The sequence below is a fragment of the Taudactylus pleione genome, unplaced genomic scaffold (assembly GCF_031769625.1).
Source record: "Taudactylus pleione unplaced genomic scaffold, aTauple2 ptg000451l, whole genome shotgun sequence".
NCBI lineage: Eukaryota > Metazoa > Chordata > Amphibia > Anura > Myobatrachidae > Taudactylus > Taudactylus pleione.
In genome coordinates, this window is record NW_028284853.1 from 6,017,260 (window position 1) to 6,035,379 (window position 18,120).

The following is an 18,120-nucleotide window of genomic DNA, read 5'->3' on the forward strand; positions in this document are numbered from 1 at the left end:
ATACTATTACAGGTTGAGTCTCCCATATACAAAATGCTTGGGAACCAGGGGCAGAACTATGGGAGACAATGGAGGCGCCTACCGCCGGGCTCCAGCACTGCAGGGGTGCCTCCTCCATTGCCCACAATATATTCATCACACTTAAGGCTGTAACTAGTGTACCGTCATGGCCACCCAATACATGGCACCTCTTCCCGGGACCTGAGAAGCCATCATACACTAGTGGAGAGTTCTGTGTGAGACCATCAGCTGGCATCTATTTATAGCCTCTCCCTACTCATTAGTGCCGCTGCTCCCTAGCAACTTCTTTTGTCAGTGTGACACGTCCGGCATCCTCCTCACCCACTACACTCTGACTCACTCCTCCCTGGCGGGTGTATCTGCATGCGAAATGCTACATTACAGTGTCAGCGGCTATGATGGGAGGCACCAAATTATAACTTGCCTCCGGGCATCTGGGATGAACTTACGCCAGTGTTGGGACCAGGGGTATTTTGGATAACGGAATATTCCGTATTTTGGAATATTTGCATATCATAATGAAATATCTTGGGAATGGGGCCCAAATATACACACAGAATGCATTTATGTATTATATACACCTTATACACACAAGTTGCAGATAATTTTATACAATATTTTCAATAATTTTGTGGCTCAAGCATAGTTTGTCTACATACATGAAATTCATTTATGTTTCATATACACCTTATACACACAGCATGAATGTAATTTTATACAATATTTTTAATATCCTAAGCCTACCTTTATGTAAACTCAAAAGGAGAGATGGATAAAATAATGCCTGCATACAAAATCCCTTATACCCCACCATTATACACTGGAATAATTTCCATACTGTGATGATACAGTTTTGCTTATTTATTTATTTAATGTGTCTTATTCCTGCCATGCCTTGGTGAAGGTTATTCTGATGGTGCAGGTTTGTACTAACCTACAGTTACCAATCAGCGATTATCTTTGATTGATCTCATGGAAATTAGCCTAGTGAAACCAGTGACCTGATTGGTTGTTATGGGTTTGTGCCCTTTTTTGGCTTTCAACTGTGTATGTAAAATAATCACTAAAGATTTAAGGATTTGATTTTGGGAAATTAAATGATTGAATAAATAATATATATTTTTTTATTATTATTTATTTATTTAATTTGAATATAAAATGCAGGAAACAAAAGGGTTGTTGATATTAAAGAAGTCACAGGTAAAGTGACTAGGTAGATTATGACAGATTATTTGCAACATCAATTAAATTGAATAACAGAATCGCATTACAATAATTATCACCTGTTATATATTATAATTCTGTTATTGTATTATTATTTTTTATTATTTATTTTTTATTCTCTATCTACCATTTGCTGTAACCAGTAAATTCTATTTTCATTTTTCTCTTTCTAGGTTATTTTTATAATACCTGCTCTTATGCTGATTTCCTGTATCCCATTTTCATTCTCCTAACACTGACTCAATTGAAATAATGGTTTAATGTTTCCCAAACAATCCCACAAATCCTCTTACGTACTGGGTGCTGCCAGTCGCTAAATCCTGATTACAGCGAGGAGTGATCGCCTTACATCATTGTTACCGGATACCCTATGACAACAGAGGAACCCAGTGTACAGGTGCAACGATTTGTGACTTGTCTAGAATCTTCTCTTCTCTTAAGATCATACATAAGAGGCACCAATTGCCATTTCCTAATATAGCGGTCGTTCACATGTGTTTTTACTGCATGCAAATTCTCAATCCCTTGTGTTCTCTAGTGCGGATTTTTAGAAGTGGAGATGTTGCCCATAGCAACCAATCAGATTCTAGCTATTCTCTTCAAGAAGGTGCTAGATACATGTTAAGTAGAATCTGATTGGTTGCTACAGTATGTGCAAAATCTCCACTAAAAACCTGCACTTCAGTAAATATACCCCATAAAGTCTATTTTTTTTTTTACAGAAAGAGGATGTACAGCCCCCATGCTTTCTAGGAACAAAGGGATTTCATCTACTCTACAGTACGTTCACTGATAGCCAATAGAATATGTTAAAATGTTAATACATTACCCAATCCGTTGGCGCAGTCACTGAACTCCATGCAATAAACGGTGCGATCCATCCCGTAAGGACCCATTATTGTCCTACATAAAACAAAATGAACATTAGAACACAGTGGTGAGACATGCTTTATGTTTGTGTTCTGTGAAGCTGATTTATTACAGGCTTAAACATTTTTAAATCAATGTACAATATTTGAAATGAGTTTCTTTTGGAATTTTACAGACAATATAGAAATCCTGAAGTTTTAATTAAAAAACTATTTTTACACTGAAGGAATTATAACTGCGATAAACGTCACACAGATGCTGATTCTGAGCCGCATGCACTGCCGATGTCGGACGCAGGTGGGCGATTCTATGTCTTTTGTGCATGGGTGTAAGACGCACTGCGCATGTGCCCAGAACCTATGCGCACAGGGGGCCTGATTCAGAGATGTACGCTAATGCCGCGTCTTTGTAAGCAGCAGGTGTAAGAAAATATGCAAATGTCTCAGCCCACAGGCGGCGTCACAAGTCCAGGTGGCAGCATACAGAGACATAGCATTGGTCACAGAATCTTCGATAATAAACTTACTGAGCAACCCCACGGTTGCGCAGAATGGGTGTGTGTACTGAGACACCGGAGCCATTTTTATTGCGCACTGGATCACAGATGCAGGCTGTGATGCGGCCCGAAAAGGGTCACAACACACCTGCATTTTTGCCGCTATGTCCTCGTTACCTCCCACAAACGGTCCCAGACTGTCAATCACACTGTGGGTAAAAAGTCGCTGCAAGCACTGATGGTAATGTACACTGTCCTAGATGCATGTGCAGTTCGCGATAATCATTAAACTGCGTAAATATTGGCTTTGCGTACATCTCTGAATCAAGCCCACTGAGATTCGCGGTCTTAGAAATGTCTTGAAAATAGTTTGGAACGTTGGTGGGCAGTGACAGGGAGGAGAATAAGTGGACGCAAGGAGATGGCCCGTATTCTGGGAGAGTTATGACAGTGTTGCGGGCATGTCACTGGAGTGATTTCGAACTCACATTGAAGGTCATACTCTGGTGGAGAGTCTGCACCCAGGATTTAGGTGATACGCGTAGATGACAGTGGAGGGGAACCTGTTGGACGTCTGCAGAACGTGAGGTACCCCAAGTTTGCCGGTAAACTATTCTTACTGACTGGACTTTATACACCATCCTCTATCAGGATTTATTCTGGATCAAGTGAGACTGTTTATATGACCACCTGTGTTTATGACTGATTGATTTTTTCTGGACTTTGAAGTCGGGATATATATCCTTTCAATATACCTTTTTTGGATTTACCCAGATATATATCTAGCCATAAGGAGACAGAGTAAAACGCTCATAAGTATGTCTGCCCCTTTTTATTCAATAGCAGATCTCATTGAGGTACTGCACTGTATGTTTTATGTTATATGTTTTATGCTGTGAGTCTGTATGTGTTTTACTTATACCGGTATTACCTGTTTTATTCACATATCTACTATGATATAAATAAATTCATGTAAATTTAGTATATACAGCTTGGTGTTATTTATAACATACGGACTACACAGGAAGCGCTAGAGGTTATTCGTTTTTATTTTGTATAGCTATATTAGGGAAGGTGAGCCCCTATTTTTCCTCATAAGCATCCTGTGCTTTGAGATATTTGCGCTACCTTCAGACCCCTTTCTTTTAATCTGTTTATATATAAGATCACCACTGAAGGCAGGGCCGGATTAAGGTCTGTGGGGGCCCCTGGGCAACAAACATGTGGGGGCCCCTATTAAATGTGACAAATTGGGGGTATGCGCAATGGGGACCTTATGCAGAGCCCCCAGTAGTGTCAGTGCCCACAGTGGTAGTGCCCCGTATGCAGTGCACCCAGTAGTAGTGCCCCTTATGCAGTGCCCCCTATGCAATACTCCCATTAGTAGTGCCCCCTGTAGTAATGCCCTCTGTATAAATGCCCCCAGTAGTAATACCCCTGTAGTTGAGCCCCAAATAGTAATGCCCCCCAGTAGTAATTGGGCATGTGCCCAATAGTAATGTCCTAGTAGTAATGCCCCCTGCATAAATTCCCCAGTAGAAATACCCATGCAGTTGTGCCCCCAATAGTAATGCCCCCAGTAGTCATTCCCCCTTTAGTAGAGCCCTCTGTAGAAATGCCCCCACTAGTAATGCCCCTCTATTAGTGCCAATACTAATGCTCCCTCTCTAGTAGACCCCCAATAGAAATGCCCCCTGATTAATGCCACCCACACACACCCCTAAGTGGATCGCTCACCCCACCTGGGTGCCTGGGACCGAACAGGATTAGTACTGTTTTTTTCCAATAAACCCTTTGGCCCCCATTTCTGCCTCTGTCTTCATTTCCTCACCCACCACCTCCAGTCCATTAGACCCCCTTCCCTCCCTACACCCCATCACTCCACACACAACATCGAACACAAAAGACCACAACACACTATTACTCCAGCATTACACCCATAGGGCGAGCGCACCCTCCGCACCCTCTACCCCATCCTGAGTCTACATAAATTGACATCTGCAGAAATCAGTGTACTCAAAAAGGGATTCAAATTTGCACCCACTAATACCATTAATAGATTTAACACTTTCATAGATCTTCACAAATTTACCAGGAAAATTGCCCTTAAAAAGTTTTTTTAGCAGAAAAGATAATCAAATGAAGGAACAACCTGAAGAAGACTCCTTTATACACACAGATCTTAAAGAAAAGTTCACCTTCCTTCCCCAACATGTGAAGGGGAATCTGATTAATACATTTCAGAAATTGATGGAAGAGGACATTCGAAAATCACCAGAGAACAATAACAGGAAAACACAGAAATATAATTTATCATCAGCTGAAAGGAAAGCTCTACAAGGACTAAAAAAGAATGACAAAATAGTCCTGAAACCAGCAGACAAAGGGGGAGGAATTGTCATTTTGGACAAAGAGATGTATGTGAAAGAGGCAGAGAATCTGGTGAAAGAATAAGACACATATGAGTCTTTGGAGAAGGATCCAGCTAGTATCTTTGCTATAGAGTTATGCAAAATTTTAAAGAAGGGGAGAGATAATAAAATATTAACTAAGAAAGAGTTTGAATATTTATATCCAAAGTGTCCGAAGATACCAGTTTTTTATCATCTCCCCAAATTGCATAAAAATCTGATCAAACCGCCAGGCAGGCCGATAGTGGCAGGAATAAATTCATTAACTTCCGGTTTATCTAAATATATTGATCAATTCCTGCAACCTATTGTTAAATTACAACGTGGATATTTGAAAGATTCAACACAAGTTTTGGAGATTGTACAGGCTATAGAGTGGCAAGAATCTTATCTTTTAGCTACATGTGACATTAAATCTCTCTACACGTGCATAGAACACGATAAAGGATGTAGGAATGTCAGGAAGCTCCTAGGAGAAGATTTGGCCCTGAGCTTACAGCAAATTGATTATATCTTTGAGGGAATTTCATTCATCTTAACACATAATTTTTTTTGGTTTGGTGATAAATTTTATATACAGAGAAAAGGCACCACGATGGGTACAGTCTTTGCATCTTCATATGATAATCTATTCCTAGCTCAATGGGAAAAAAATATGGGCCAATAACGTTTATCAAAATAATCTTATTTTATGGGCACGCTATATTGATGATGTTATTATAATATGGGATGGAGAAAGGTCATCATTAGAAGAGTTCATTTCCTCTATCAATCAAAATGATAAAAATTTTGAATTTTCCAGTGAAATTAGTGACAATAAGATCAATTTTCTTGATCTTACAATTTTTGTTGAGAATAGTAAAATTGAAACAAAGACTTTCTCAAAACCAGTGGATTGCAATAGCTATCTCAATGCTAACAGCAACCATCATCATCAGTGGATATCCAATATCCTCAAAGGGCAGCTGAAACGAATTAGGAGTAATTGCTCCAGAAGAGAAGATTGGGATGAACAATCTAAGGTTCTCGTTAAACAGTTTGAAGAGAAACATTATGATGAAACAGATTAGAGAGGGATTGGAAAGACGTCACCCAATTAGATAGGAACACCCTCCTACAATATAAGGAAAAGAAAAAACTAAATATACAAGAGGAGAGTGTACATTTCATTATAGAATTCTCAGGACAGAGTAAACTCCTGGAGAAATCATTGAAAAAGCACTGGCACATTTTGATGGCTGATGAGGAACTTGGCCCTTTCCTACCGAGGATACCTAGGATTATATATAGAAGAGCTCCAACTATAAGGAATTCTCTGGTGAAGAGTCACCTTCATAAGCAAAATGAAAAAGGAACATGGCTAAAAGGGAATACATCAGGATTTTATAAATGTGGTGGCTGTATTGCGTGTAAAAAAAACTAATAGCCATACGACTAAACCCATCTCTAGTGTTATCTCCTATACTGCAAATAATAGTTTTGATATTAGACAAAAGATTTTCTGTAATTCTAAAGGAATTATTTATATGTTATCATGTCCTTGCGGGTATCAATATATAGGGAAAACTATACAAAAATGTATCGATACGTGTCAATGAACATCTAAATAATATAAAAAATACTAAAGAAAATCATAGTGTGTCTAAACATTTTCAAGAGAAACATAACAGTGACCCTTCTAAATTAATGTTTATAGGCCTTTAACAAATAAAGGTGTCATGGAGAGGGGAAGATTTGAATGATAATTTGCTTAAAGAGGAAACAAAAATGATCTTCGAATTAGAGACACTTCAGCCAAAGGGACTGAATATCGATTTTGAGCTTATACCTTTTCTTTTTTTTTTTTTATAAATATTTTTATTGAGACATTGTGCATATAAAACAAGAAACAGTTTTGTTTCAAACATCACTTGATATACAGTCATACATAATAAAATGTAATACAGAAACAAATTCTATTCATATAGAATGGTAAATCATACAATTCAACATATATCCCACAAACTTGAGAATAAATCTATAATTTTGTTTTCTGCATATATCTATTTAAAAAAACAAATCAGTACAAAATTATTGTTTGACTAGTGGTTATTCAAATATATTTATTTATTTATTTTTATTTTATCCTGGGGACCTGGAGAGAAAAACGGCCTAACCCACCTTTCTAGGTTATATTTATTGGAGGATCACCTACCGCCAGTCTTGTGAGATACCATGTGGTATTCCTCAAACTATAATGTATTTGTTTTCTTGTGGTGAGTGGAAGTGTGTCTATGTACGTTTCCCATAGGGAAAAGAAACGTTCCGCCCTTTTTTCTTTTTGTATGATAGTTTCTACCCAATCCATTTTGAAAATAAAATATAATTTTGTCATAAACAGAGACCATTGAGGAGGTGAGCTATCCAACCAACCCTGCAGTATGGTTTTCTTGCCTGCCGCACTCATGATCAACAGTAATCTCTTACTATCTGAGGTCATACGCTGTTCTGGGTCAAAAACCCCCAATATTGCCCACTCAGGAGTAAAAGGGACGTAGTTTACAAATTTTGTCTCTGCATATCTACGAATCTGATACCAAAAATGTTTAACTATTGGGCATGCCCATAGACAGTGAAAGTTATCTGCTTCTTCCTGTTGACATCGTTGACATAAATGGTTATTAGATGAACCCATTTTGAAATGTCTCATTGGAGATAGATAAACATTGTGATAGATATTTATAAAGAGTTCAGTATACATACTGGACTGGCTGGCAAAGTTCTTCTAGAGAACTCCAATGCCTTCTCTAACCTAGGAATCGTCAAATTTGAGAAATGAACAAGCCATTTAGCCATACCTCCAGAGATTATGGAATGGTCTATTATATCCCTTAAAAAATTATAATGGATCGAGATAGCTCTGCGTTGTGGTACCTGATATGACAGAAAACAGTCCAATGTGTTATCCCAGTCCTTATCAGAGAAATGTTTTAAAACATACCTAAGATAAGAGCGCATTTGCAGAAATGCCAATGGATAAGGAATTATCATTGGGAAATTGTTTGAGACCTCTGTATATGTAAGAACATGCTTTTCTTCCATTGAAACTAAGTATTTAATATTAGTTATACCTGCTAAACGCCATAATGTAAAAGGGTGAGTAGCCATGCCATCAAGGTAACTGGGATTATGGATCAGTGGGAGATGAAGAGTGTGATATGCATTTAATCCAGCCTTATGTCGTAAGATGTGCCATATTTTTCTAGTTGTCCACAACAATGGATTCGATTTATATATCTCAGATATTTCTTGATCATGTTGATGGAGGAAGCTAATTAAATCATATTCTGTTATAAAACTTTGTTCTACTTGAACATTAGTATATATGGAGGATTGAAGCAGCCAGTCACGTAAATGTCTCAAGAGAGCCGCTTGGTTATATATAGTTATATCCGGAAAATTTATGCCTCCATTATTTCGGGGTTGACAGAGTTTTCGTAGGGCTATTCTAGCTGTGCCTCCCCTCCAAATAAATTGACGTATCATCATATTAATTTTAATTTGATCAGCTTTAGTCAGAAGAACAGGGAGCGATTGTAGAGGATATATTAAACGGGGGATAGCCACCATCTTTAACAAATTAGCCCTTCCCAAAAATGACAAAGGAAGACGCTCCCATCCCCTAATATCCGCACTCAATATATTAATCGCTTTTTTAATATTCAATCTATAGAGATTGAAAATATTTTGTGGTAAAAGAATTCCTAAGTATGGTATGTACTGTTTAGCCCATTGTAAGGGGTATTGAGAAGCCCATCTAGGAGATCTAGCAGAGCCTGTAAGTGACATAGCTACTGACTTGGTCATATTAATATGTAGACCAGACACTAGGCCGAAATGTTCCAATTTACGTAACAGGAGGGGTAGAAATTGTTCAGGATTACCAATTTAGAGAAGAATATCGTCCGCAAATGCGGAAATTTTTAACTCCTGTCTACCTACAGAGATGCCCTTAAATTCCTGCCAATTCGGAAGGGTTCTAAGTAGAGGATCCAATACCAGATTAAATAATAGCGGCGAAAGAGGACAACCCTGACGGGTGCCTCTTTCTAGATAAAAACGGGGACCCACTACTCCATTAACCATTAATGATGAGGAAGGATTAAAATAAAAATAACGTATGAGCTCAACAAAGCTGGTTTCAAAGGCTCTTCTCTCCAGAACTTCAAACAAGTACGGCCATAAAACCATATCAAAAGCTCTCTGAATATCCAAGCTCAATAATATATTTTCACCACCCGATGAACCACCCGATGCCACCACTGCTGCTATTGCCGTTCTTATAGCCTTTACTGCGTGTCGCCCTTGCACAAACCCCGTTTGATGTTCTGTTACTATGTGTGATAGAATTGTCTGGAGTCGTAACGCCATAATCTTAGCTAGGAGCTTATAGTCAACATTTAGCAGACTAATAGGTCTATAGCTTATACCTTTTCTTAAAAATTTAAAATTAAATATTAGAACAACATCTTGATTTTAATACTTTATTTATGGAGCTTTTTATAAATTTATTATATCTTATATTTATTATATTATTCTACATGTTGTATGTTTTTTGTCATGTTATTGTCTTTTATTCTGCATATCTATACTTCATATAGTGGCTATAACTGGAGCTGAAACCATATCAGATGGTAGTAGTTACTTAAGGGAAATGTTGCATCAATCCCGTAGTAAACTGACATCTGTGATGATGATACCAATATTGATTGACATTATTTTTTGTGACTGTATGGCTTCTTGATATATTGAAATAGTACAGGACTACGTGATGTCTTTGGATTCTTTATGGAAGAAATTAGGAGTCTAAGATTATATAATACTATATGGCCATATATAACCTTTAGACACGCCCTATTAGGAACAACGATGATACCTTCTCCTAGCTGGGCGGAAGTAACTGAGCGGCCATTATGATTTCTGGCCTGCCCTTACTGCAAGTGAGGGCAGACATGGCATCCTTTACTTGAGGGAAGGAAGTGATCGTCCCGCTGGCTGGAAGTGATGTCTCCATTCCGCTGGGCGGATATGACGTCTGAACCCAGCTGGGCGGAAGTGAATGGAGTGACGCCGAGGCGGGACCACGTGCATAAGGTCAGGATACCCAGGAGGTATATAAAGAGGTAAGAGTGCTATTCACACCACATCCTGAGGAAGCCTATCTATTAGGTGAAACACGTAGATGACAGTGGAGGGGAACCTGTTGGACGTCTGCAGAACGTGAGGTACCCCAAGTTTGCCGGCAAACTATTCTTACTGACTGGACTTTATACACCATCCTCTATCAGGATTTATTCTGGATCAAGTGAGACTGTTTATATGACCACCTGTGTTTATGATTGATTGATTTTTTTCTGGACTTTGAAATCAGGATATATATCCTTTCAATATACCTTTTTTGGATTTACCCAGATATATATCTAAAAACGCTCATAAGCATGTCTGCCCCTTTTTATTCAATAGCAGATCTCATTGAGGTACTGCATTGTATGTTTTATGTTATATGTTTTAAGTTGAGGCTGTATGTGTTTTACTTATACCGGTATTACCTGTTTTATTCACATATCTACTATGATATAAACAAATTCATGTAAATTTAGTATATACTGCTTGGTGTTATTTATAACATACGGACTACACAGGAAGCGCTAGAGGTTAGTCGTTTCAATTTTGTTTACCCAGCATGGGGTTGGTGCACGTTTTGATGGTGTGACTGATGGTTGCATCCTAGGCCGGCTCCAGACACGTTCTGCCCATGCAGCCGCACAAGGGCGCCAGGGCCGCAATGTGGCCGGCTCCGGAAGAACCCCGCCCTCCACCCATAAGCTGGAGTTATATAAACTGGTATAAGGAGTATAAGCTGCGGGGGAGGGCAGTAGCGATAGTGTAGCACAGGATGGCGCTGGGTGCCGAGAAATCCAGCAATGGCCCTGGCTGCATCTAAAGACACACCAAGAGGTATTACAGCATCCAAAGATGCTCAAAGTGGGTGTCTCAGTTGTTGAACATTCAGTCGCACAGCTGTACACCAGGGAAGGGCTTGTAGCCGTATTTGCAAAACGTCACAGATGTGCAACAGGCAGAAGACACAGAAGCCGCTGCGCGTGGCTCAGAATCAGGCCCATAGTGAGCATGCATGGCAAAAGAGATTGCTCAATTATAATCATTCAATCTTCCCACACACTGCAATGCAAATGTTTCCAAGCACTGAGCAGACTGAAAAGAATGACACATAGATGATTATACTGTATTTCTGAAATATCTTTTTATTGAGATCTTTAAGGGGAATCGGTATGAATACCGACGCTGGAAGCCTGAATGGTACAAAATCCCGAAAGAGAGAGATTAGTACCCTAACCCATGGTTCTGGTCTGTACATGTGCAAAGGAATGGGGATGGCGGCCACATGTGTGCAATACTGAAAAGTGATGGGATTTTGCCATCTGAACTCCCCTATCAATGGTAAAACTATGTATCATTGGTGGGAAACCATTGAGGTTACTAACCATCAATGGTCAATGACCATTCTTACTTTGGATCTGCCTTCTGGGATCTCCAAAGTATTCACACAATAGACCCGAGACAAGATCTCTTTGGTAGATGACCTGGACTAAGCCTTGGAGAGTGATAAAGAAGATGGAGATAAAGTACCAACCAATCAGCTCCTAACTCATTTTTCAAACACAGCCTGTAAACTGACAGGAGCGTGTAGACAACTGTCCCCTACAGGCACAGCACAGGGCCTGATTCCCAGATGTTCGCAGTTTAGCGATTATCGGTAAACTGTGCATACTTCAAGGTACATTACCGTAGTCACTGGCATAAATTTTTTTACTTGCAGGGTGACTGACAGCCAGTGAGCTTTTGCAGGGGATAGCGGGGGTGGCGGTTAAGAATGCAGGCATGTCGTGTTGTTTTTGAGGCCTGCACCTGTGATCCTGTAGGCAGTGCAAGTGGTACCGGAGTTTTAGGTCCTGCAACCTTTCTGTGCAGCCATAGGTTACTCAGGACTGCGATGCTCAAATGATCTACGACCGATATTGCGTCATTTGTACTCAGATGCTTTGATTTGCAAACCCGCAGGTGGGCATCTCAGGACATTCCACGGCGTCTGCAGCATTTGCAGATTTTCGCAAAGAGGCTGCGTGTGGTATTGCAGCTGCAATGGCATTAGCGTACATCTCTGAATCCGGATCATACACTAGCATGCCACTGTGATAGGAGCACAGCTTGGGTAAATTATTCTGTGTGACAGAGAAGATACTGTGACCAATAACCCTTACTGCTCATACACTAGCATGCCACTGTGATAGGAGCGCTGCTTGGGTCCATGGTTCTGTGTGACAGAGGAGACACTGTGGCCATTAACCCTTACTCCTCATACACTAGCATGCCACTGTGATGGGAACGCTGCTTGGGTCCATGGTTCTGTGTGACAGACAAGACACTGTGACCATTAACCCTTACTCCTCATACACTAGCATACCACTGTGATGGGAGCGCTGCTTGGGTCCATGGTTCTGTGTGACAGAGGAGACACTGTGACCATTAACCCTTACTCCTCATACACTAGCATGTCACTGTGATGGGAGCGCTGCTTGGGTCCATGGTTCTGTGTGATAGAGGAGACACTGTGACCATTAACCCTTACTCCTCATACACTAGCATGCCACTGTGATGGGAACGCTGCTTGGGTCCATGGTCCTGTCTGACCAAAGAAGATATTGTGACCATTAACCCTTACTCCTCATACACTAGCATGCCACTGTGATAGGAGCGCTGCTTGGGTCCATGGTTCTGTGTGACAGAGAAGACTCTGTAACCATTAACCCTTACTCCTCATACACTAGCATGCCACTGTGATAGGAGCGCTGCTTGGGTTCTGTGTGACAGAGGAAACACTGTGACCATTAACCCTTACTCCTCATACACTAGCATGCCACTGTGATGGGAACGCTGCTTGGGTCCATGGTTCTGTGTGACAGAGGAGACACTGTGACCATTAACCCTTACTCCTCATACACTAGCATGCCACTGTGATAGGAGCGCTGCTTGGGTCCATGGTTCTGTCTGACAGAGCAGACACTGTGACCATTAACCCTTACTCCTCATACACTAGCATGCCACTGTGATAGGAGCGTTGCTTGGGTAAATTATTCTGTGTGACAGAGAAGACTCTGTGACCATTAACCCTTAATCCTCATACACTAGCATGCCACTGTGATAGGAGCGCTGCTTTTGTCCATGGTTCTGTGTGACCATAGAAGATATTGTGACCATTAACCCTTACTCCTCATACACTAGCGTGTCACTGTGATAGGAGCACTGCTTGGGTCCATGGTTCTGTGTGACAGAGGAGACACTGTGATCATTAACCCTTACTCCTCATACACTAGCATGCCACTGTGATAGGAGCGCTGCTTGGGTCCATGGTTCTGTGTGACAGAGGAGACACTGTGACCAATAACCCTTACTCCTCATACACTAGCATGCCACTGTGATAGGAGCGCTGCTTGGGTCCATGGTTCTGTGTGACAGAGGAGACACTGTGACCATTAACCCTTACTCCTCATGCACTAGCATGTCACTGTGATAGGAACGCTGCTCGTGACCATGCTTCTGTGTGACAGAGGAGACACTGTGACCATTAACCCTTACTCCTCATACACTAGCATGCCACTGTGATAGGACCGCTGCTTGGGTCCATGGTTCTGTCTGACCATAGAAGATATTGTGACCATTAACCCTTACTCCTCATACACTAGCATGCCACTGTGATAGGAGCGCTGCTCGTGTCCATGGTTCTGTGTGACAGAGGAGACACTGTGACCATTAACCCTTACTCCTCATACATTAGCATGTCACTGTGATAGGAGCGCTGCTTGGGTCCATGGTTATGTGTGAGAGAGAAGACACTGTGACCATTAACCCTTACTCCTCATACACTAGCATGTCACTGTGATGGGAACGCTGCTTGGGTCCATGGTTCTGTGTGACAGACAAGACACTGTGACCATTAACCCTTACTCCTCATACACTAGCATGCCACTGTGATAGGAGCGCTGCTTGGGTCCATGGTTATGTGTGAGAGAGAAGACACTGTGACCATTAACCCTTACTCCTCATACACTAGCATGCCACTGTGATTTGAGCGCTGCTTTTGTTCATGGTTCTGTCTAACCATAGAAGATATTGTGACCATTAACCCTTACTCCAGTCCTCATACACTAGCATGCCACTGTGATAGGAGCGCTGCTTGGGTCCATGGTTCTGTCTAACCAGAGAACATATTGTGACCATTAACCCTTACTCCTCATACACTAGCATGCCACTGTGATAGGAGAGCTACTTGGGTCCATGGTTCTGTGTGACAGAGAAGACTCTGTGACCATTAACCCTTACTCCTCATACACTAGCATGCCACTGTGATAGGAGCGCTGCTTGGGTCCATGGTTATATGTGAGAGAGAAGACACTGTGACCATTAACCCTTACTCCTCATACACTAGCATGCCACTGTGATGGGAGCGCTGCTTGGGTCCATGGTTCTGTCTTACCAGAGAACATATTGTGACCATTAACCCTTACTCCTCATACACTAGCATGCCACTGTGATGGGAACGCTGCCTGGGTCCATGGTTCTGTGTGACAGAGAAGACTCTGTGGCCATTAACACTTACTCCTCATACACTAGCATGCCACTGTGATGGGAGCGCTGCTTGAGTCCATGGTTCTGTGTGACAGAGGAGACACAGTGATCATTAACCCTTACTCCTCATACACTAGCATGCCACTGTGATAGGAGCGCTGCTTGGGTCCATGGTTCTGTCTAACCAGAGAACATATTGTAACCATTAACCCTTACTCCTCATACACTAGCATGCCACTGTGATGGGAACGCTGCCTGGGTCCATGGTTCTGTGTGACAGAGAAGACTCTGTGGCCATTAACCCTTATTCCTCATACACTAGCATGCCACTGTGATAGGAGCGCTGCTTGGGTCCATGGTTCTGTCTAACCAGAGAACATATTGTGACCATTAACCCTTACTCCTCATACACTAGCATGCCACTGTGATGGGAACGCTGCCTGGGTCCATGGTTCTGTGTGACAGAGAAGACTCTGTGGCCATTAACCCTTACTCCTCATACACTAGCATGTCACTGTGATAGGAACGCTGCTTGGGTCCATGGTTCTGTCTAACTAGAGAAGACACTATGACCATTAACCCTTACTCCTCATACACTAGCATGCCACTGTGATAGGAGCGCTGCTCGTGTCCATGGTTCTGTGTGACAGAGGAGACACTGTGACCATTAACCCTTACTCCTCATACACTAGCATGCCACTGTGATGGGAGCGCTGCTTGGGTCCATGGTTCTTTCTGACCATAGAAGATATTGTGACCATTAACCCTTACTCCTCATACACTAGCATGCCACTGTGATGGGAATGCTGCTTGGGTCCATGGTTCTGTGTTGCAGAGGAGACACTGTGACCATTAACCCTTACTCCTCATACACTAGCATGCCACTGTGATGGGAGCGCTGCTTGGGTCCATGGTTCTGTCTGACCATAGAAGATATTGTGACCATTAACCCTTTCTCCTTATACACTAGCATGCCACTGTGATAGGAACGCTGCTTGTGTCCATGGTTCTGTGTGACAGAGGAGACACTGTGACCATTAACCCTTACTCCTTATACACTAGCATGTCACTGTGATAGGAGCGCTGCTTGGGTTCATAGTTCTGTGTGACAGAGAAGTCTCTGTGACCATTAACCCTTACTCCTCATACACTAGCATGCCACTGTGATAGGAGCGCTGCTTGGGTCTATGGTTATGTGTGAGAGAGAAGACACTGTGACCATTAACCCTTATTCCTCATACACTAGCATGCTACTGTGATAGGAGCGCTGCTTTTGTCCATGGTACTGTGTGACAGAGAAGACTCTGTGACCATTAACCCTTACTCCTCATACACTAACATGCCACTGTGATAGGAGCGCTGCTTGGGTCCATGGTTCTGTCTAACCAGAGAACATATTGTGACCATTAACCCTTACTCCTCATACACTAGCATGCCACTGTGATGGGAACGCTGCCTGGGTCCATGGTTCTGTGTGACAGAGGAGACACTGTGACCAATAACCCTTACTCCTCATACACTAGCATGCCACTGTGATAGGAGCGCTGCTTGGGTCCATGGTTCTGTGTGACAGAGGAGACACTGTGACCATTAACCCTTACTCCTCATGCACTAGCATGTCACTGTGATAGGAACGCTGCTCGTGACCATGCTTCTGTGTGACAGAGGAGACACTGTGACCATTAACCCTTACTCCTCATACACTAGCATGCCACTGTGATAGGACCGCTGCTTGGGTCCATGGTTCTGTCTGACCATAGAAGATATTGTGACCATTAACCCTTACTCCTCATACACTAGCATGCCACTGTGATAGGAGCGCTGCTCGTGTCCATGGTTCTGTGTGACAGAGGAGACACTGTGACCATTAACCCTTACTCCTCATACATTAGCATGTCACTGTGATAGGAGCGCTGCTTGGGTCCATGGTTATGTGTGAGAGAGAAGACACTGTGACCATTAACCCTTACTCCTCATACACTAGCATGTCACTGTGATGGGAACGCTGCTTGGGTCCATGGTTCTGTGTGACAGACAAGACACTGTGACCATTAACCCTTACTCCTCATACACTAGCATGCCACTGTGATAGGAGCGCTGCTTGGGTCCATGGTTATGTGTGAGAGAGAAGACACTGTGACCATTAACCCTTACTCCTCATACACTAGCATGCCACTGTGATTTGAGCGCTGCTTTTGTTCATGGTTCTGTCTAACCATAGAAGATATTGTGACCATTAACCCTTACTCCAGTCCTCATACACTAGCATGCCACTGTGATAGGAGCGCTGCTTGGGTCCATGGTTCTGTCTAACCAGAGAACATATTGTGACCATTAACCCTTACTCCTCATACACTAGCATGCCACTGTGATAGGAGAGCTGCTTGGGTCCATGGTTCTGTGTGACAGAGAAGACTCTGTGACCATTAACCCTTACTCCTCATACACTAGCATGCCACTGTGATAGGAGCGCTGCTTGGGTCCATGGTTATATGTGAGAGAGAAGACACTGTGACCATTAACCCTTACTCCTCATACACTAGCATGCCACTGTGATGGGAGCGCTGCTTGGGTCCATGGTTCTGTCTTACCAGAGAACATATTGTGACCATTAACCCTTACTCCTCATACACTAGCATGCCACTGTGATGGGAACGCTGCCTGGGTCCATGGTTCTGTGTGACAGAGAAGACTCTGTGGCCATTAACACTTACTCCTCATACACTAGCATGCCACTGTGATGGGAGCGCTGCTTGAGTCCATGGTTCTGTGTGACAGAGGAGACACAGTGATCATTAACCCTTACTCCTCATACACTAGCATGCCACTGTGATAGGAGCGCTGCTTGGGTCCATGGTTCTGTCTAACCAGAGAACATATTGTAACCATTAACCCTTACTCCTCATACACTAGCATGCCACTGTGATGGGAACGCTGCCTGGGTCCATGGTTCTGTGTGACAGAGAAGACTCTGTGGCCATTAACCCTTATTCCTCATACACTAGCATGCCACTGTGATAGGAGCGCTGCTTGGGTCCATGGTTCTGTCTAACCAGAGAACATATTGTGACCATTAACCCTTACTCCTCATACACTAGCATGCCACTGTGATGGGAACGCTGCCTGGGTCCATGGTTCTGTGTGACAGAGAAGACTCTGTGGCCATTAACCCTTACTCCTCATACACTAGCATGTCACTGTGATAGGAACGCTGCTTGGGTCCATGGTTCTGTCTAACTAGAGAAGACACTATGACCATTAACCCTTACTCCTCATACACTAGCATGCCACTGTGATAGGAGCGCTGCTCGTGTCCATGGTTCTGTGTGACAGAGGAGACACTGTGACCATTAACCCTTACTCCTCATACACTAGCATGCCACTGTGATGGGAGCGCTGCTTGGGTCCATG

At 42.4% G+C, this 18,120-nt stretch overlaps 1 protein-coding gene across 4 annotated transcripts in view; it reads right to left on the minus strand.

The window, feature by feature from the left end:
• LOC148505539 (syntaxin-binding protein 4-like) overlaps positions 1 to 18,120 on the minus strand; it is a 164,560-nt gene that overhangs the window by 57,094 nt on the left and 89,346 nt on the right. For all 4 annotated transcript variants that reach the window (XR_015869886.1, XM_088448177.1, XM_088448179.1 and 1 more), the window contains exon 2: positions 2,075 to 2,148. Coding sequence is in view for 3 of the 4 variants with exons in the window: in XM_088448177.1 (XP_088304303.1) it covers positions 2,075 to 2,148 (74 nt within the window). In the remaining variant the exon portion in view is untranslated. The remainder of the gene's footprint in view (positions 1 to 2,074; positions 2,149 to 18,120) is intronic.